This window comes from Atractosteus spatula, chromosome 18, assembly GCF_055471065.1.
Source record: "Atractosteus spatula isolate fAtrSpa1 chromosome 18, fAtrSpa1.hap1, whole genome shotgun sequence".
Classification (NCBI taxonomy): Eukaryota; Metazoa; Chordata; class Actinopteri; order Semionotiformes; family Lepisosteidae; genus Atractosteus; species Atractosteus spatula.
The window spans coordinates 6,416,947-6,437,045 of NC_142723.1; the positions used below are offsets into that span (position 1 = coordinate 6,416,947).

Genomic DNA, 20,099 nt, shown 5'->3' on the forward strand with positions numbered 1-20,099 from the left:
GGCAGGCCGGACGGCACCCACCAGCCCCTCTCCTGTCGGGTTAGGGCTTGGAAACGAGAGGGGTGGGAGTCAGTGCCCGAGCTGTTTTTGTTTTTCGCGGTGATATTTTCAGATCCCCCCTCTCGCTTTTGTTTTGCACAGTTTCGGTGCCTGCTCACGCGAGGGTGCAGAGCTAGTTTTGGAAAGCCCCGAGCTGCAGCACCAGCAAAGAGCCGTGTGCTGTAGCTACAGGAAAACAGTAAAGTCAAGGCCTTCGGTGGCCAATAATACTGGTTTCAGACTCTACTGGAAAAAGCACACTGGGAAGAACTCTGCAAACTATATCGTGATGCATCACCCGGTAATTCAGACATTCTGGGTTTTAATCATGACAGGCTTGCAGCAGTTTTACCAGGTTCCACGTTTAACAAGAGCAAAGGAGAAATTTAGCCAGCCTGAACGGTGTGTTTGACGTGGGCAGTTTGATTTTTTTTTTTTCACGGGTAAACACTGGCCTTGTGCTAGGAGCGTGCGAATTGGTGTCACCCTGAGAGGCCTTTGTGTGTTCGGGCTGCTGTGTGGGCAACATTTTCGAGTTTCAGAAGGGGAAGGAAGCTGAAGAATGTGCCCCGTGCACGGCGTGGGCACCGATGCAGATAGCTCTGCTGTTTTAGCACGCTGCCTGCCCTCCTTCAGCCTTTGTACAGCAAGCGCGGTGTTTGTGAAACAGGCGGAACAAAGCCAAGCTGCAGTCAAACGGTTAGAAAAACTGGAAATGGAAAATGAAGTGTTGTTTTGTTCTGCCCCACTTCTTCTCCGGCTAAAACTGTTTAGGTGGGGAGGTGGGGGTGGGGGGGGGAACACATTTTCTTCACCTCCTTTCAGTCAGAACAGATTTTCTCCTCTTGGACGTGCCTTTTCGGGTAATCTTTTACAAGAGCTGGGAGATGGTTTTGCTCAAGGGGTGTGCACGCGGTCCTGCTGGCTCCGGGTTCCACAGCGGGTGAGGATCACTCCTGGCTGGGTTCGTTCTGTCAGGCTGGAGGGTCTCCTCCGACATTTCCTGCAAGTTCTGCGTCTGCCTGCAGCCCGAGAGCTCCTCTTTTTTTTTTTCTCCCCCCCCCTGTGTTTTAATTGGAAGCAGCTGTCTGCCACCGTCACGAGGTTACTGTAGCGCACAGATCGGCATTTTGGGAAGGAAAAGCCGCTTTGCGGGCAGCTCGGCGGGCATGCTGGGATAGCGTTGAGCAGTGTGGTGCAGAGCTCGGCTAGTGCGACATAACTTTAGTGGAGCGCGAGAGCTTAGACGTTGAAGGGCTGACGTTTGTTTGTGGTGATGCGGAGGTTGACCATAAAAAATCTCTTACTCCGTGACTTTGTTGACACTTCCAGCCCCTGGTCTGTTTACAGCTGCACCCTGGCTGTATGTACAGGATGGAAGGACTTTAGGTTACCACCAAGAGCAGGCCTATTCAGCCCATTTTGCCCGTTCGTTAGCAATTACCACAGGCTGAGAGCGATTATAAATTAATACAGCTGTTTCTTGACTGAAACCAAAGAGTTACATGGTGGTGTTGCTTATTTCACATTCCCACAACCCTTTGGGTTATAGAAGGGCCTCCTGTTTTGGCTTCTAAAAGCACTTCAGTGTGTACTGCAATACCCATTGTAATGCAACAAACTTTCCAGGCCTATACTCGTCTGCTGAAACATTTCCTCCTGCCTCCTGAGGCTGCAAGAACGACTACTGTCCCCTCCAGAGCAAGATCCTGGTGTGGTTCTGATAGAACCCACTGTGCCAATCCCCCCAGCCGCGACTGGCCAACTGGACCGCTAGTGTCCTAGGGAAAACCGCATGCCAAGACCTATTCCGATTTATTTTCTGAACGTAAAGTATTTTGATTTTTAAATGGTATTTAACACTGCGTACTTTTTTTTTTCCTACAGAAAATATAATAATCTCAAACAGGCTGGTTAATATTTAAAATAACAAGTAATAGGTTTATTCCATGCTGAAAAGAGAAGAAAGAAAACAGTCCTTCTTCTCTTTCCAGCATGGAATAAACCTTTACTTGTTCCTTTGCAGCCTGTGCACGCTGAGGCAGCTACCCACCTGAACTGGTTAATCTTTAGTTTACTTTATGTTCTGATATAGACTTTGGCCCCCAGCTCCTTCTTGAGAGGGTAGTGAAAGCTCTGTGGCGTGAAGTGCCTTGTCTTTTGTCTTTACCTTGAAACGTTTTGTATACTGTATGTGCAGCACATGTACCGTTACGTGAACTGAATTTAATTTACAGTCTTATTAGCATACCCTGACTGACCGCAGGATTTTGATCAACAGTTAGATCTGGGTGACATATCAAATATTTAGTTGAAGTGGCACATTTTCTACCCGTGATTCATTTTGTACATACCAACTGCTAAGTGTCGCTGCAGTGCACTGAGCATTCCATGTTCCACAGGCACATGGGCGGACGGGATGATGTCATCTGGTCTGAAGCGTGTTACCGTGTCAACAGCGGAGTGATGAGTCATCATTCTTGCGCTCAGGCCGAACAGTACAGCCAAGTCAGGACAGCATCCACACACAGCCTAGCAAAAGGGAAGAGTAGCACTTTTTTTTTTTCTCTTTGTCATTGAACCAGCTGTACTGTGTGCCTGTCGGTGAGAAAGAGAAGCTACAGACAAACCCCCTGCCTTGCCTAGTGGTCGCTGCTCAGTGCTCATGCTGTACGTTTTTTCTTACACTCCTGCTGCTTCCAGGTTAAAGTGGCACAATCTGTAGCTGTCAGTTTCTCATCCGTTCCTTAGAAAAAAACAGTCATGAGACATGATGAGGTTTGTTTCCAACACACTTCTACAGTTGTAGTGTTTTTTTGTACTTTTTTATGCTTATGTAATATACGAGAGACTAGTAATAAATTCCTTTGAATATCTTGTGCAGTCTTGTTCATCTGTGGGAGGTCTGTAGTGAACCGTGTCGCTGGTGCTGCTGGGATAGGACAGAGTGGGGGCGGGGGGGTTATTCGGCTGTTTCTGATGGGTCTCGCGGTCTGAGCACCCGCCCCCACCCCGCCGATGAGAGCCCTGCGTCACCCCCTCCCTCTCCACCCTCTTCCCCGCAGACCTGTTGCCATAACAAACTGGGGACTGGAGCCAACAGGAAGTGTGCTCCGTAAGACAGCAAGGACTTTCAGAAACAGGGCAGGATTTCCAAGAGTGTAGCGGGGGAGAGAAATAAGACCTCGTATAGAAAGCCTGAGAAAATGTCCATCAGGAATTGCTGTCTTTGTCGGGACAGTGTGGAAATCAAAAGTATTCCCCTACTCATGCCCCTTGGACTGATGGAATGACAATTACAGCCGCAGGAAGGCTTCTTGTTATTCTTTCTCTATTCTTTATTGCCAATAGTGGGTGGAGTTTGAATTCGGTACAGCAGGAGAACACTGATGAGGCAGGCATGCAATATTGAAACATGAATTCAAATTGAGAAACCAAGCAGAACACAATCACACACACACATAAACGTTAACCTGACGTGGAGCAAGAAGAATCGTACAAGAGCTGTAATTGTCATTCCGTCAGTCCAAGGGGGATGAGTAGGGGAATACTTTTGAATACGCTCACAGGAGGCTCAGTAGCTGAAGATGGCGAATTACTGACGCATAGTGACTTCAGTGCCATCAGACAAAATGCCACCTTAAATGTAATTTGATCTAACCAGGGCTGCTGTTACATTTGTAGTTCTGATCGACCCTCAACGCCAGCCAAAAATAAGAGGATCTGTACATTTTGTTTTATTTTGTCAATCGATCAATGAGGGGAAAAAAAACAAATACAAGAAAAAATGATTTAATATTGTGACACAATAAAATGTGATCAAGTCCAAGGGGAGTGAATACATGCGCTAGCTACTGTATTATTATAATCCAAATGGAATCACCTATTAAATCGATAAGAGGCCAGAAATATTTTGGGGTCTATTTTTCACCTACTGTGGGGACTTTGGAATAGTAAATAAAAATAAATCAATTTGGTGGCTCTGGATTCATAAGGTTGTGGGTTCAGTTCCCAGATGGGACACGGCTGCTACACAGCTCTTCAAATGCACGACAGTTTGGATAAACCTGTCAGCCAAAGAAATGCAGAATAATGACCAAGTCGGACTGCCCGTTGTGGACATTGTGTGTGCGCACTTACGTGTGAACTCGTAACACTCATCTCTGCCACAGAGACGGAGCTGCAGGGAGTTGAGCTCTGTCCGAGAAGGCCTGTTTGCTTAAGAAAACAACCCGACACAACAAATGCGATTAGTAGACTGGGTTTTTTTTTCCTCCAGAGTCAACGTTGAGGCTAGATGTTCCAGGATTGATCTTTTAGCACGTTTTTAAAAAGGGGGCGACGTTTTCAGTTGAGTAACTTGAAGCCCAAAGAGTTGTGAAAGGGTCTCTTAGTGGATTTTTCCCCCCAAGGTTTATGCCTGGTATGGGGTGAAGCAGAATCTTTTATTTGTTTTTTTCTTGTATACCAGCGATTTTATGTGTCACATCTGGTGTTGCTTTGAGACTTCGTGCAGCATCTCTCAGACATTAACAACAGCCCTGTGGAAGTGCCAGCTGTATGGTCTTCATTTGCTGCAGATCCCTCCAGGCCCAGTGGGAGTGTTTAGGCAGGTGGGGGGGTTTTATCAGCTTGTCTGAGGTTTGGACTGTAATTGCTTGCTCTGGACTGTTCAGGAGTCTGTTAACAGTCGCAGTGCGGATGGGCCCGTGCTGGCGTTCAGTTGAGACCCCCAGACCCCCATCACCTGCTACGTAACCTGTCAATTTAAATCAATGCGCAGTAGACCAAAGGAATTGATTTGATTTTGACCTGTTCCTGGTCGTGTAGGAGGTGGCCTTTAAGCGTCAGAAAAACAGAAACCTTGAGTGGGGGGAGGGAAGTAGAAAAATCAATCTTGCACAGGATCCAGCAATAGCGACCCGTTAAAATTAAGTAAACAGCTCGGCTACATTGAAAACCAGGAGGTGGGAGGGTTCCCAGAACCTCCTAAAGCAGGTTCCCATCGGAAAGATATCCCCCTGTCCGGTAGCTTCTTCTCCCTCATGAAAGGGTGCTCTCGAAAGAGTAGGTGCTGTGTGTGCAGAGTCCTTTTCTCCTCGGCTTCTCCCTGTACCAGCCCACACCTTGGGCACCCTGGCGGGTTGGGGACGGTGGATGTGGGTTTGCTGCTGCAGAGCTGCTATTGCATCTGCTCTTCTAACCACTTGGCCCCCGCACAGCGCCGGCTGATGAGGGTGACAGACCTCAGTCTAGACACGCGGCCCCCCGGCGCAGATCAGAGCCTCCTTGTGACCTTCCTGCAAGTCTTCCCACCCCCCCCCCCCCCCAAACATGTACGCACAGGCTGTTGTTAGTGTGTGGGTATGAAAAGTGGCACCAGCTCTGCTAGATTAAACAATGTAGCTAACAGCCCTAGCAGAGGAGTTGTCGAGTTAGGGTCTAGCCAGGCCCAGTGACCTCTTCCCTCCCTCTCTCACTCCTCTAGCTCTGTCTTTTTTTTTTGCACTGTCCTGCGTTCGAGTTTGAGACGTCCTGTGCTGAACCTCTGGAACGTATTCCCCAGAACATGAAGGCGTGCTACTGCGGTTGTTCTCTTGTGTAGCAAGTTGTAAATAAATGAAATTGTGTGGCTCTTTGGGCTTTTTAGTTGTTAGCTGATCCTCTCGGATTAATCGGATTAATCATTGAAATAAATTCTGTTTATCACATTAATAATAATGTGCTTAGGCTGGTGACTTAGGAGAGGGGACAGTGAGACACAAACTCTATAAGTATTCTTACCTATTCCTGTTGCCATACAAACCATCTTGTAGTTTTAGATCTAATCGTTATGTGCAATAAAAGTATTTGTAACTGCTCGGGTCAGTTTTGTCACCGATGTTATGGACAGACACTACATTCTCTGGCTGATGCCCACAGATTGGGCTGTTGATAGAGACAGGAGTGTTCTTTGTGCTTTATGAATCCTGTTTCCCTAAGGACTTGCTAAAGGGGCACAGAGGTATCTATGGGTCAGGCTGCTTTTGTACAGGGCGTTTCTGAACAGAAAGTGGAGAAGCTCCGTTTTATCGTTACAGTGTTGAACACATTATCCTGACAGACCAGGCAGTTCACTACTCTAGTTTACAGTACTGGAATTCTCATTCCGGCTCTCCCCTGTGATAACAGCCCACAGCAAGAGGTTTCCTGAATATTAATCTTCAGGAACGGTGAAAAATATAACCGTGGGTTAACAGTGTCATCAGTCGCTTAAGATTCCAGTGAGCCGTTTGTTTCTGGTTGAGCTGTCTTCCTACACTACCAGATCAGAGTTGATTGCTAACGAACGTGATACAGGGCTGGTGCCAGTTACTGTTACAAATACCGCTCTGTGAAGGCCTCTTTAACGAATAAGACATACTAATTTGTTTAAAACCAGCCATAAGATCCGCTAAATCTGTGATGATCTCACCTCGATCGGGAAGAAGGAATTGTTCCCCTCCTGAGTAGAGAATCAATGGATCAGCCGACTGCCAGTGAGAAACCGAGACTGTGTGAGGCTGTAGTTAATCATACGAAAGACTGTGTTCTTTCTTTTTTTTTTGGAATCGGAGCTTCTAAATCCCACCTTTTGGGTTGTAACGATGGAGTTGGTGTAGTGCTGGAGCCCCGTCCGGGCTGGGCAGGGCAGGTGTGTGCAGGGATGCCCGTCAGGGCTGGGCATGCCTTCCATCAAGTGCCTCAGTTCAGTAACCCCTGGCGCCAGGGGCACAGGGCATGCCTTGGTGCCGAATCGGATTTTGCCCCTGTAGGCACGACCCTTGCAGCTTTGGCCTCTGAATAGTTTAGCCTCTGAATAGTTTGCCATCCCTGCACATTTCCTTGTTTTCACCCATCTGTCCTAGGGCACGGCACCCACACTCACACTGCTCATATTGGCATGCGGGTAATTACGATTTCACTTGGCCTCTTTAAAGGCAGTTTTGCGGTTTACAGAGCACCTTGAGGAGAACAGAGAGATGAAGCCAGTTCAGAGATGGGGATTATTAGGAGGCCATGATTGGTAAAGGCCAGTGGGAAATTTGGCCAGGACGCTGGGGTAACACCCCTACTCTTTTCAAGAGACGCTCTGGGATTTTTCATGACCACAGTCTCATCCGAAGGACGGTGCCTTTTCTTTACAGTATAGTGTCCCCGTCACTATACTCTGGCATCAGGACCCACACAGACCACAGGGTGAGCGCCCCCTGCTGACCCCACTAACACCTCTTCCAGCAGCAACCTTAGTTTTTCCCAGGCGGTCTCCCATCCAGGTACTGACCAGGCTCACACCTGCTGAGCTCCCAGTGGGCTGCCAGTGGTGAGTTGCAGGGTGATATGGCTGCTGGCAATGGTACAAATTGGTAAATAATTAGCATTATGTAATTTACTGTCTGCCTTGTATGGTGTTGTCTGTCGTACTGTCTCGTCTGCTGTACTGTGCATGTCCTGAAAGATTTATGTGAATAAGAACTCCAGTGTGGCGATAAACTCCTCTACTCTATCGGAAAGATAAGACGGGGACACTGTGGGGAACCCCAAATTGCTGATGCAGAGTTTGCCAGTGAGACTGCTCTGCGCCCTGACAAATCATTTTCTGCTAAGCGCTGTTCTTGACGGTGCTTTTCTGGAGCAGTGCTGCGAGAGCTGGCTCGGTGGGGCTCCTCGGAGAGCCGTCTGGGATATCTCTGTCCGCCTCCTTCCCTGCGCTCTCGAGAATGTAATCTGTCTGACCCTGAAGTTCTCCCGTTGGCTGCAGGCGGCTATTTATAGTGCCGAGCTCAATGTTATTTGAGACTCTTGTTTGAAAGGTCCCCGTTTGGAGTTTGAGAGCAGGCGGCAAAGCGCTGTTTTTAAACGGCGCCTCCGACAGCGGACTGACCACTCCGGAGAAGTGCTCCGGGCCAGATGCTGTACTCTGGACCAGGGCCAGACCTGTGGGACAGCTCCCCTCTCTGGCTGTCTTCTTCCTGTTTGGCACTGACCTTGTCTGTCTTCCCATATTCGTGTAACCACAATTCTGCCTCTCCCACCAGCTCCTGCACCATATCATAAGCGACTTCAGAACACGGGAATTTTAGCTCAACGACTCTGCGTTCATATGGCACGTTATTTTAGCGGTGAATCGTACAGTGTCCTTAAATAAGCTCGTTCTCAGCGTGTTAGGTCTGTGTAAAGTGTTGGGTCGTCTTCTGTGATATGAACAGGCCTGGTTATTGCCAGGTTGGAGCCTGATTTTGTTGGTTGTGGCTGAACGCTTCTAAGGGGGGGAATGTGCTTCGGTTCTGTGCGGGTTTTGCAGACGACTGCTAATCTGCTCTCCCTTGTTCTTTCTTCTCCACAGAGCTGAGAAAACAGAAGTCCTTGGGGAAGATCTGTTGCAGGTAACCATGCATGACCTTTTCTGTCCTAGTGTTCTCGCGCTCACGGAGGGCTGTCGGCTCTAAGGCGTGTGATCTGCAGAGCAGTGCCCGTGTCTTTGCTTTGGGTCTGAGCCCAGGCCTCTCGGAGCTTATGGGGAAGGAGGGTAACTTTCTCTCCACGTCTTGGAGCATACAAAACTCCGGAGATCCTCCCCTTGTGCGTGTCGGCTTCCGACTCCTTCAGGATCTCCCAGAAATAATAATCAATGAAGCGCGTTGTCGCTCTCACACCAAATCCCAAACCCCCGTGGATTGGAACACTGACTTGGTGAATCTTTTCTGTGCTTTGTTCCTTCATTCTCGCCCATATTCTTTGGATTACTCACACCTTTATTGTTGGGCTGAAACGGGATGAAGGATCCTGGTGAACCTGTGATCAGGGAGCTGTCCCATGTCAGGCAGCTAATTCCTCTCCGTAGTTTCTTCCCATAGGCAGGAATGTGCTCTGTATTATAGCTGCAGTTGCAGCCTTTCCCTTATAATCCACCTGGAGTAAAATCTGCCTCTTGTTTTTTTTTTCGTACACGTGGCACGACCTTCACAGGACAAACTCCTGCAAGAGCAGCAGTTTAGTGTGGGACACGGAATGATCAAACTGACATCTAGTTACTCGGAATCTCGTCTCCGATGCACATTAAGCCATGAGCTTTGTGTGCGCGAGAAGAAAAGCAACAGTCTGGCATTTAACGTCACCCTGGGTGACGCACGTTTTAATGTCATCTTGGGTGTTGCCAATATTTTGAACAGCGTGTATTAAAAATACCAAATGGTTTTTGTTTCTGGATTTCGGCAGAAACCTATGTAAAAGGTCTTGATCCGCTGATTGCCTGTAAGTGGAGGCAGTTGAATGTTGGAGCTGTCAGTGTTCCTGAGCCGTGGACCAGACAGGGGAGTCGAGGGCTACGTCAGACCCTGCCGTCCAGTACCCAGTCTCTTGCCTCTGTTGTCCCTGCTGGCGTGTCTTGGGAAAATTGTCTGGTTTGAGGAGAGATACAGTGATTGTTGGCCACAGACCAATGACCTCTCACTCTGCAGGTTGTCTGTTATTGACGTTCGTGATCCAAGCCCAGGAAGAATTGCTGTAGTTGCCATTGATGAGGGCGTAGCCACTTCTTATCTGTGATTTATATGCATTGGACGAAGACTTGTTGTCTTTCCGTCTCTGGACTGAATCCAGATAGTATGCAGCGTTTGTTTTTGATCCGAATAATATATTCAGGGACGGGTTGATTGGAATTGTCCCAGTAAGCAACGGATCGTAAGCAGAACCGCTTGGAACCAGGAGGCGCGCACTCCCTCTGTGGGCTTGTGGTTTTAAGTCGAGGTCTGTGAGACGCGCATCCGCCTTTGGTGTCGTAGAGTATAAGCTCCTTGCGTGTGTGGACGTGTGGACTTCACTGACGCTTGGCACACAAAAGCCATGCTTCTCCAGGCACTGGGGGAAATGACGCGATGGCTGAGCTCTGCAGCGTTGGGGATGTCCGACTGCTCTCCGGTCCACTTTTCCACTTTCCGTTTCCCAGTGTCAGGTTGTGTTGTTGCCAGAGCTTGTCCCTGCCGCTCCCGTGCGGAATGGAAAAGGGAAGCCGGCCTGGGCCTCATAAACGCCACACGCACACACAGTTCGCACAGGATCCCCCCTCGGCAGATCGCGTGTCCCCGACGGGCCGGAGGGAGCGGGGCGGGGGGCTGTCGGCCGTCCTGTCCGAGGGCGCGCCGCGTTCCCAGGCCTGGTCAGCGAGGGCAGGACACGCCCTGGTGGAAAGGGTGAGCCGGGCCCGCGCCATTTCTGCGGGGAAAGACGGTCATCTCCGCCGCCAGCCCATGGAAATCCTGAGCCGCTCGGCTGTTTTTGGAGGAACACCAAGACAACGGCTTGACGCCCCCCCCCCCCCCCACCTCGGGCTGGCATTGTTTACTGCTGAGGCGGTTTTCCTTTTTTCTTCTCAGCCTTGTTTTACAGTCTGCCCCAGCCTGAAAACACAAAATTAAACAGAGCTAAATTTCCAGAGATCTTGCTACATCACAACAAAGGCGCGTGTATCTCCGGGCTTTAAAGTACTTGGTTATAGTCTGAGGCGGTGTGTGTGTGTGATGGGAATCATTCTTTTTTTTTCCCACTCTGAGTGACTTTCCTGATCCTGACAGTTCAACACCCTCTCTCTGGTTTAACACGCAGAGGACTCGTGACAGAAAGAGAAACGGAAAGAGTTGATTTGTCTGTCTGCTGTTGGGGCGTCTCAGGGTATGGGGGAGATTGTGTTCTCTTATTTGCCTCCTCACAGGAACTGCTGAGCCGGAGCGCCGGAGCTGATACACCCTGGCTTCTTTCAGGCACGAGATTCTTGAATCAATTGGCTACTAACTACCAAACAGGACTAGATGGGCCGTAGAGCTCTTTCTCTCGTGACTAATTTTCCTAGTCTTCAAAAGTAAGGCCCATTTTATCAATGGACCACATGTTTCTCTTTTTGAAGCTGACCAACCGGTTTTGTGTTTCATACGGCGCCGGCGCACGGCCAGCGCCCTTTCAAAGTGCCGTTCAGACACGGGGGGGGGGGGGTCGATGCCCGGCTCTGGGGTGTGACGCATTTGGATCTGCACAGTCCAAAGACACGCAATCCAGGTCAGTTCCCATCTCACCCCGTTTTTTCGTGCGAGCATTCATCCGTGTGGGTGCTCGCGCCCTGCGACGGGCTGACATCCGACCCGGGCTGTCGTCCCAGTTTGCGGAGTTGGGTGCTGGTTAATCACGACCGTCTGAAGATGATCAGACCTCTGATTTTTTTTTTTTTTTTTTAGCCTTTCGCGTCTGACCATGTAAACGTGGAGTTGCCCGTTGAGTACCGTTCAAGTGGCAGGCGAGCTGTGCCACGTCTCTTTGAATTGGTCAAAGGGTAAAACCCTGCCAGACTGAACCGTGCTGCCCAGGAGCGAATATGTTTTCTGAGGGGCGGTCGTGTCGCGGAGTAGAGGTGGGCCCGGTGGCGTGCTGCGAGTCGTAGGATGGGGGGAATTCCTGCACATTGATACGGAACTCCTCTGTGCAAGCTGCCTTCGGTCACCTCTGAGCTCTGCCTTGTTTTCAGGCCTGGGATTGCGCAGGGGCACAGCGAGAGGCAGCAGGGAGCAGGGGTGTAGACGGGGGCGGAGAGTCAGGAACCCCAGAACCTCCCTGGCCCTCCATCATGACCCTGGCAGGAGGCGTTCAGGTTTTTCCCTGTATCTGGAGCGCGTGAAGCCAGAATTGGTGTGGACTGTGGGGTGGGGTTGAGAGATGTCTTAAAGAGGGAGTGAGGCTGGTTTGGTGGGACTCCGGCAACACTGCTGGGTGTTTCAGAAGGAAATGTCGATTTAAGGGGCTGAGTGCCAGCTTCCATGACCGCGATTCCAGTTTGCCAGTCAAGAGGGCAACAGCTGGCGTTTCTTTATTTGCCCGTTTAGGTTTTGTGTAAAAGGAAGGTGTTAAATGACTTGTGCCCAGGGAGGGACTTCATCTCTGTGCCTCGTATCTGTTCTCCCAGTCTTTTTTTGCTTCCCCTTGGGTCTGTCTCGAAGGTCATGCTGTATCGGCTGTTTTGGTGAGCCCGTTTTACTTTGTTTTCGCAGCAGAAAACCTTTTCCTTTTACCTCCCAAGACCCCCAACGATCAGCGTTGTGTAACTGAACGTGTGGAGCACTTATGGTCGATACTGCTGGGCCCAGAGCTCTAGGGGGATTGTCCAGACAGGATGGCACTCAGACAGTAACTGGTATTACCGTGTGCCCTACCAGCAAACTGCGGACCCCAGCCCTGGTCCTGCAGGACCACCTGTATTTGTCTGTTGAGGTGGTGTGTAAAAGTAAGGTGTTGTAGTTCACGTAGGGAGCTGTGTCAGCATGCGTAGGCTGCACAGGAAGAAGTAAAGGTTTGTTCCATGCTGAAAAGAGAAGAATGGAAACAACCCCTTTTTTTCAGCATGGAATAAACCTTTACTTGTCCCAAAGATAGATAGACACTTTATTGATCCCGTGAGGGAAATTGCAGTGCAGCAGCAGCTTAACACAGAATTGCAGTGCAACAGCAGCTTAACACAGAAGTAAGGATGAGACTGACGTGTGCACAGGGAGGGGAGTTCATGTCTACGCCTTGTATCTGTTCTCAGAGGCCTTTCTGCTTTGCTGCAAGTGTTTAGCACTTATGGTCAGTCCGGTAGGGCTCAGAGCTCTGGGGGATTATCCAGACAGCACAACCTGCAGGTTTTCATTCCAGCTCTGCTCTTAACCTCCAGGGCTAATTGATGCCTTTAATTGATCGGCTTTCTTCCGGTTCAGTTTTTGTTCACGAGTCGTCTCCAAGCACTTCAAGGCACAGGATTTTCGGGGGGCTCTTCCCATAGCTTGTTCACCCCATTGTTTTTTTGACTCGGCAGCTCTCAACAAACGATCAGTTCACCACCAACAGTCTTGGGTGGGAATGACGATCTATCAGGAACCTTCACTGGAGGTCCAGCTGGTTATGTTTCAAGCCTAGGGGTGCAGCATTGGGCAGCGCCTATAGGTGCAAGGGCCAGGGAATGCAAACTGCTTCCTTGAGGTGCCTTGCAAGGCATGATCTAGGAGATCACTGCGACGTTACAGAGAAACTGCCGTGCACACAGTGATTGCACGAACACACGTCATATCTGACTTTTGCACTAGATTTCTCCTTTAAACTGCAAGCTGTCCCCCTCCGAAGCATCCAGGGGAATAAAAGATATTTGCTTGGCAGTGATTAACAGCCAGGCCAGGACCTGGAAGCAGTGGCGCCCGATTGGGGGGGGGGGGGGTCCCCACTCATCCGCGGCGCCTGAGCTCCCGCGTCTCTCCGCAGATCGAGCGGCGGATGGAGATGGTGCGCGCCGTTTCTCACAACGCACACAAGCGGCTGGTGACGTGCCTGCAGGGCCACCAGGGCACCGACGCGGAGAAGAGACACGTGAGTAGACCTCTGTCCCCCCTAAACCACGGTCGCCTTTGTGATGGGGGCAGTCTGGGGCACAGCAGTAGATCAGCTTAATCCTTCAGCCTGTTTCATCCTGCACGTAGCCCACTTGCATCTGTAGCCTGGTTCCTGTTACTGTATAATAATAATAATAACAGTAATAATAATAATTGCTTATACTTATATAGCGCTTTCCTGGACACTCCACTCAAAGCGCTTTACAGGTAATGGGGACTCCCCTCCACCACCACCAGTGTGCAGCCCCACCTGGATGATGCGACGGCTGCCATAGTGCGCCAGAATGCTCCCCACACACCAGCTCTCAGTGGGGAGGAGAGCAGAGTAATGAAGCCAATTCAGAGATGGGGGTTATTAGGAGGCCATGATTGGTAAAGGCCAGGGGGAAATGTGGCCAGGACGCCGGGGTTACACCCCTACTCTTTTCGAGAGACGCCCTGGGATTTTTAATGAGCACAGAGAGTCAGGACCTCTGTTTTACGTCTCATCCGAAGGACGGCGCCTGTTTACAGTATAGTGTCCCCGTCACTATTCTGGGGCAGTAGGACCCACACAGACCACAGGGTGAGTGCCCCCTGCTGGCCCCACTTGCAGATTAATGCAGCGCAAAAGCTTTGGGTTTTAAAATAATGATACAGTAAATTGTTCAAACGTGAGACCACTGTCCTGCTGCGATTTTACCAGCTCACACTTTACATGAGTTAATACTGATACATCGCACATTTTATTGCTTTTCTCTTTGTTTACTTCTTGTGGTATTCCGTTTTATCTTGAAGGATAATGAGCTAAAAAAACCAACACAACACATCTTCGGTCTCTTTCTGCATTTTCTGCAACCAGTCAAAGTGGTCTGTGTTTTTTTTAATCGGCTTCCTGTGATGCACTTGCAGCAGTGCGATACCTCTCCAGTAGGGGGCAGTGCTGGGACAAGGTCATCCTGACCCTGGAGGGCCGACGTGTCTGCAGACTTTGTAGGTTTTTCCGGCAGCTGAAACGAGCGACTGAGGAGCCAAGAGAAAAAAAAATTGATCCCATCATGATGCCAACAGAGGGATCTGAATGAGCTGAAGAAAACCTGAAACTCTGCAGGCACACAGCCCACCAGAACGAAGACTGCCCACCCTCCTGGATAGGTGTTAAGGCAGCCAGGACTATAATTCCTTTTCCTTTCTCCCAGAAAAAGCTCCCGCTCACAGCGCTGTCTCAGACCATGCAGGATGGAGGGAGTCAACTGGGGGAGGAGTCCCTGATCGGGTGAGTGCGGTCACCCCTGATCTGAGTGGACATGGGCTGGAGGAGAGTGGGGGTTGTGGAGGAGGGGGTCTTCTAATCTAAAACTCAACCACAGGTGCAGCAGCTAACTAAAGATTTCCCTGCAACTTATCTTTTTTGGTTGCAAAGTGCGGATGATACTAAATAAAGTGCATCTGGAATCAAAACCTCATTTTAGTACTGCAAGTGAAGATTTTTTCTTTATGGTTCCTGAAATGCCACCTAACTCGTAGCGACCTTGAGCATTGCAGTCCTCGGTAGTATTAAGTATTACAGCACAGGACAGATTTTAGATTCCTGTATAGAAAATTGAAAAGCAATATGGCCGGTTACTGAGGAGGAACAAGTAAAGGTTTATTCCGTGCTGGGGGAAAAAGAAGAAAAAGGACGCAACGTTTCGGCTGTGGAGCCTTCTTCGGGTATGAGAAAGAGAGGGAAGTCAGTAGCTGATATAGCATGGGAGAACAAAGACCAGGAGTGGAGAGGAGCTGGGAGCAGGGGGGGGGGCAGAGTGGGCACTCAGGTGGTGCGAGGTCGAGAGAGGTGAGGAGAGGTCGAAACCTGCAAATGAATAGAGAGGAATAGTCGTTGAGAGAAGGGGGAAGGTGGGATCCTAGTTTCGGGTTAATTTTGATTTCGGATGTCTTTCTGCAGTAGGAGTTAAGAAGCCCTGCTTTGAGAACGCAGAGATCAATGTGAGATTAGAGGTGAAATGAGAAACTATGGGCTTGGAGAGATCTTTGATCCTCACAGCCCTAACATGTTCTCTACAGCAGTCTCCCAGTCTTCTTCCTCTTTCCCCAATGTATAGCTGGGCATTTTCTGCAAGATATGCAGTAAATAAAGTTGCTGGAGGTACACGATGTCATCTGAGAGATCTGGAATTGTCCTGATGAGGAATGAGGCCTTGGATGAGCGCGGTGTTAGATGTATATTTGCATTGGCTGGTTACTGGTCAGAATTTGGTCAGAGAAGGTCGTTGCTGCACTCGCCTGTTGGTTTCCTTGCATGTTGTATTGGGTCTCTGTGTCTGTTGTGTCCAACGAGTGTTTGTGGAAGTGTGGACCAAAACCACCCCGGCATGTTGTTGAGGCCAGTCACCTGGCGGCTTCCAAGAAACGGGATGGACGAGACGCTTAGATCAGGTAGCTCCTACTAGGCTGGACAGCCTCGTCTGGTTTGTGACCGTCTCCGTGTCTATGTCTCTGCCTGCAGGAAGATGATGGAGGTGTGTGGCGAGGCGGAGAACCGGCTGGCCATGGAGCTCTCGCAGCACGAGATGCAGATCGAGAAGGACGTCCTGGACCCCCTCAATCAGCTGGCGGAGGTCAGCCCCCAACACACACCCCCCCCCCCCGGCCCGGGTCGGCCGCTCCTCTGGGGCGGAGGTCCGGTTGCGCTTCTGTGAAGCGCCGTAGCCAGTCCTTCTGGGAGGGACCCCCTTGCGGTACAGAATCTCCTCGAAGCCCCTCCCCGGAGGGGGGACAGTTCAGAGCTGCCCCTCGGCTCGATCCTGCGTGGGGTTTTAACTGGGAGGCCGCAGCATCTCGCCCAGTACCCCGCACGCTTGGGAAGAACATGCACATGCGGTTTGGGATGTCCGTGCAGAGATCGAACCCTTGTCCCTGGAGCTGTGAGGCACTCCAGTAACGTCTTGCGTTGTTAACTGCGATTCTGTGCCAGGGGCAGTCAGTTGCCAGTTCTATCTCATTACAGGTCTTGGTTTTATCATTAATTGTAGAATTGAAGCATCGTCAGTCAGTCAGACATTTCAAAGTGTAGCTGATTGTATTAATCTACTCCTTGCACTCTCGTGCCCACGCAGTGATTTCTGAAAAGGGAGCCCAGACTCATCATCCTCCTAAAATTTCAAACTTTCGTTTTTTCTTGCTTGCTGTTTGCTAGGCTCTGAGACCATGGCCTCCCGAGCTGATGCAAAAGATGAAACTGGAGTCAGTAGAAGTTCTGTCATGGTTTCTGTCAAAATGACTAATTTGATTACGCATTTGGCTGATGCTTTTACCCAAAGCGGCTTTGTGCCCATTGATACACCTGGATCCCTACCGGAATGGATTATCTGAAGGAATTGCTCAGGGGTACAACAGCAGCATCTTATGTGGGATTTGAACTCGCAACCCTCAAGTTCCAGGTCCAGCATCTTGATCACCGTGCCACACTGTGCCACATGACCCCTCTGGTCTGACTAAAATGCTTGACCTCCCCCAGATCACACCTCCTGCTGTCAGTCAGGGGAGGCTGTGTTATGACAAGGTACCAGACGGTCAGGGGCTGTATGAAATGCAGTGCAGTAAACCAGCAGGGCCCCTGATTCCTGCCTTTACTGTCCTCCAGATGGACATTCCCAACATCCTGAAACAGAGGAAGCAGCTGGCCAAGATGGTACTGGATTATGACTCTGCACGAGCCAGGTGAGTCACCTGTCTGCCCACCTGTCTTTTCATCAAAATCTCCTTCTGTCTTTTGATTTCCTTGTCTGTCTTTGTGCCCACGGCCTCTCTCTCTCATTTGTGCGGAGGAAAACAGGTGCCGTTGGTGGAATTTTATTAATTTGAGCTTTGAAGCGCGTGTGACCGCGTTTCCCCCCCCCCACACACACACGCAGTGGACATGCTTCTGTGGGGCAGTGGTGCTGGCCAGCGCTCAGCTGTTGAGCTGTTCGTTTCAGGTGGAGTCAGGCGACCAAGTCGATCATCTCAGGAACCAACTTCCAGGCCCTGACGGCCAAGGCTGACTCCCTCAAAGAAGAGGTGGACGAAGCCATGAACAAAGTCGAGCTTTGCAAGGTATCGGTATCGACCTGATTCTCTGGTCTTTAAGAGATGCCAGATTCCAGCTTTGGACGTCAGTAGTGGTTGGCATCCAGAACGCCAGTAATCTCTAACAGTGGGTCTAAATCTGCTATTTAAAATTCTAGAACGTACTCCGTTCTGCAGCTTTGCCAGGTGATGTAACAATCACATGGAATTCTGGAGCATATCCACAGGGCTGAATGATTATATTGTAGTTTTTTAAATCCCTCAGGCTGTTCTATTCCAAACTGGGTAGAGCTAAATTCTAAATTCTGTATGCTGCCTGCAACATACAAAGCCATGCCCTTCAGTAGTATTTTATGCCAAATGCAGAATGCACACAGTCATCATACGCGAAAGCAGGACAGACTAGGATCGGCAGAGCTTTGCACACACAAACAGTGATGTTTACAACTGTGACGCGTATTGAAGGAAGCTGTTCCAGATTCTGGGAATGCGTCCACTCCGAGCAGCCCGGAGATGAAGAGATTGCATTTTTTTCTGACAAAACACTTTCTGTTCGCTTTTAGCTGTGGGGCAAAGAGATCCGACCAGATTATGAGAGGCGAATGACTTTCTTAGGGGAAGAAAGCAATTAATGGTTTCATTGTTCAGCGCCAGCAGTTGTATTCGGTTATCGTTTGTTCCAAAAAGGACAATTAAAAGAAACAGTCAGGTCAGGGATTTATAATTTGATTGCCATAAGCATTGTATGGCGCAACAGAGACTTCAGAAGAAACAGTTGATTTACTTTATCGTAAATAAAATGTGAATGAAATTGTTTTCTGGGAGGCTTTTGCATCCAGATGTTTTCTGCGGATTTGGATGCTGTTCCCAGTCCAGGCAGCAGTCTTGTTGCGTCCCTGCCACTTGGTTTTCATCCATCTGTTTAATATTATTTATATTATTGATATACATGGAAGGAGCACAGCGTTGCACCATAGTGTATATTTCACATCTTGGCGAGGACTGGAGTATAAACGGTCTTGTCTGAAATTAAAAAATAAGTTTGTAGAGAGCAAACACTGATAAGAAGGGGGATGGAGACAGTCCGCAATTGTAACTCTGCCAATTCCCACACTCCTGACTCGCCTCCACTGCCCCCCCCCCCCTCTCCACAGGACCAGCTGGCCGCAGACATGTACAACTTCTCTTCCAAAGAAGGGGACTACGCTCGCTATTTTGTTGCAGTGAGTTGACTAGTTTACCTCTTCTCCTCTGGACTCTGGGTGGCCCTGATCCTCTGCAGTAGAATTTTTCATGTTTCAGGTGGTTCCCAGCCCCCTGAGGCCTGTGCTGTTACTATGTAGAAGTGTGGGTGCTCTTGTGTGATAGAGCACAAAGCCCTCCAGGGTGCAGGTGCCCGAGGAAGCAAGAGTTTCCTGGGGGTTGTGGGAAATATGCAAATTGCTGTTACCGGTTCAGACCCTTGGAAACGGAATCATCCAAAAAGGCGTTTAATTCTGTATATTAAGTCAAGGCAGGCGATATCAGGGAGCTGTTTTGCTCTCGTTAGGGCTGTGACAAGTGAAACAGGCCTGAGGTCGCTAAGAACACAAATGCAATAAGGGTAAGGATGCCCAGAAAAGCATATTCCCCATACTGAAATTCAGGGGTTCCCAACCTTTTTTTGTCAGCTGGACCCCTTCAACCTAAATTGTTTGCCTCTAGTACCCTCTTGAGATTTTAACTAAATCAAACCTTTCAGTGAATGTAGATAAATGCTACAGCAGCCCTCTTAACATCCTTTCACTTTGTAAAATATTCATATTACTACTGTTGTTTTTCTTATTCTTATTATTACATTGTTATTTATTGATAAATAACCACAGTACTGCAGTACCATCACGAACCCCTAGGGGATCGCGAACCCCCAGTTGGGAACCCCCTGCTGGAACTCACGGGGAGTTTTAGATGTACAGGTGTAATATCTGTAGAGGGTACGAAGTAGCCCTGTGTTGTCCTGCATCTCTTTTATACTCTTCGGATGTTGTTTGCTTTTTAAAATATCATCTGTCCACTGTGACACAATACTCACTTTGACACCTGTGTTCTGATCGTTAATTGACTGTGTTTTTTTTATTTTTTATCCTGAGCAAGTTTGTTTAGTTGCGAACTCTGAACCTGACTCCCCGCCACCTCAGGTGCTGCATGAGAATGTGTTCGGTTTGTCCTGCTGGGGCGTCCTCTGGTGCACGGCAGTTAAAGACCAGTGAACCACGGGGAAATCACAGCAGGGCAGCATGGGAAAAAGACGTCAAGCAGCTGGAGGAAGGCTGGGGCAAGGTGGAACAGATCCCTGCTTGTAAACAGGGGTGACGCCCGGCAAACTAGTTGTGGAACCCTGTGAAAAAACTTGGAGGGTGGGGGGTGGGGTCAGTCCAGTCTTCCTCAGTGCTGAGACCCATTCCTCAGGTGCAGCACTTCCAGAGGCTTTCAGTGTGGGGATGCTCTGCAGGGTGTTTGAACTGTTTAAGCTGATTTATTGCACATTGTGAATTTTGTGTTTTGTTCTGTGACATAACCGAGATTTGTTGTGTCTGTTCCACCCTG

At 49.4% G+C, this 20,099-nt stretch overlaps 1 protein-coding gene across 7 annotated transcripts in view; it reads left to right on the forward strand.

Moving 5' to 3' along the window:
• arhgap17a (Rho GTPase activating protein 17a) overlaps positions 1–20,099 on the forward strand; it is a 60,688-nt gene that overhangs the window by 21,109 nt on the left and 19,480 nt on the right. For all 7 annotated transcript variants that reach the window (XR_016094436.1, XM_088936824.1, XM_088936825.1 and 4 more), the window contains exons 2-8: positions 8,405–8,444; positions 13,336–13,440; positions 14,642–14,718; positions 15,952–16,063; positions 17,089–17,165; positions 17,423–17,540; positions 18,668–18,736. Coding sequence is in view for 6 of the 7 variants with exons in the window: in XM_088936824.1 (XP_088792950.1) it covers positions 8,405–8,444; positions 13,336–13,440; positions 14,642–14,718; positions 15,952–16,063; positions 17,089–17,165; positions 17,423–17,540; positions 18,668–18,736 (598 nt within the window). In the remaining variant the exon portion in view is untranslated. The remainder of the gene's footprint in view (positions 1–8,404; positions 8,445–13,335; positions 13,441–14,641; positions 14,719–15,951; positions 16,064–17,088; positions 17,166–17,422; positions 17,541–18,667; positions 18,737–20,099) is intronic.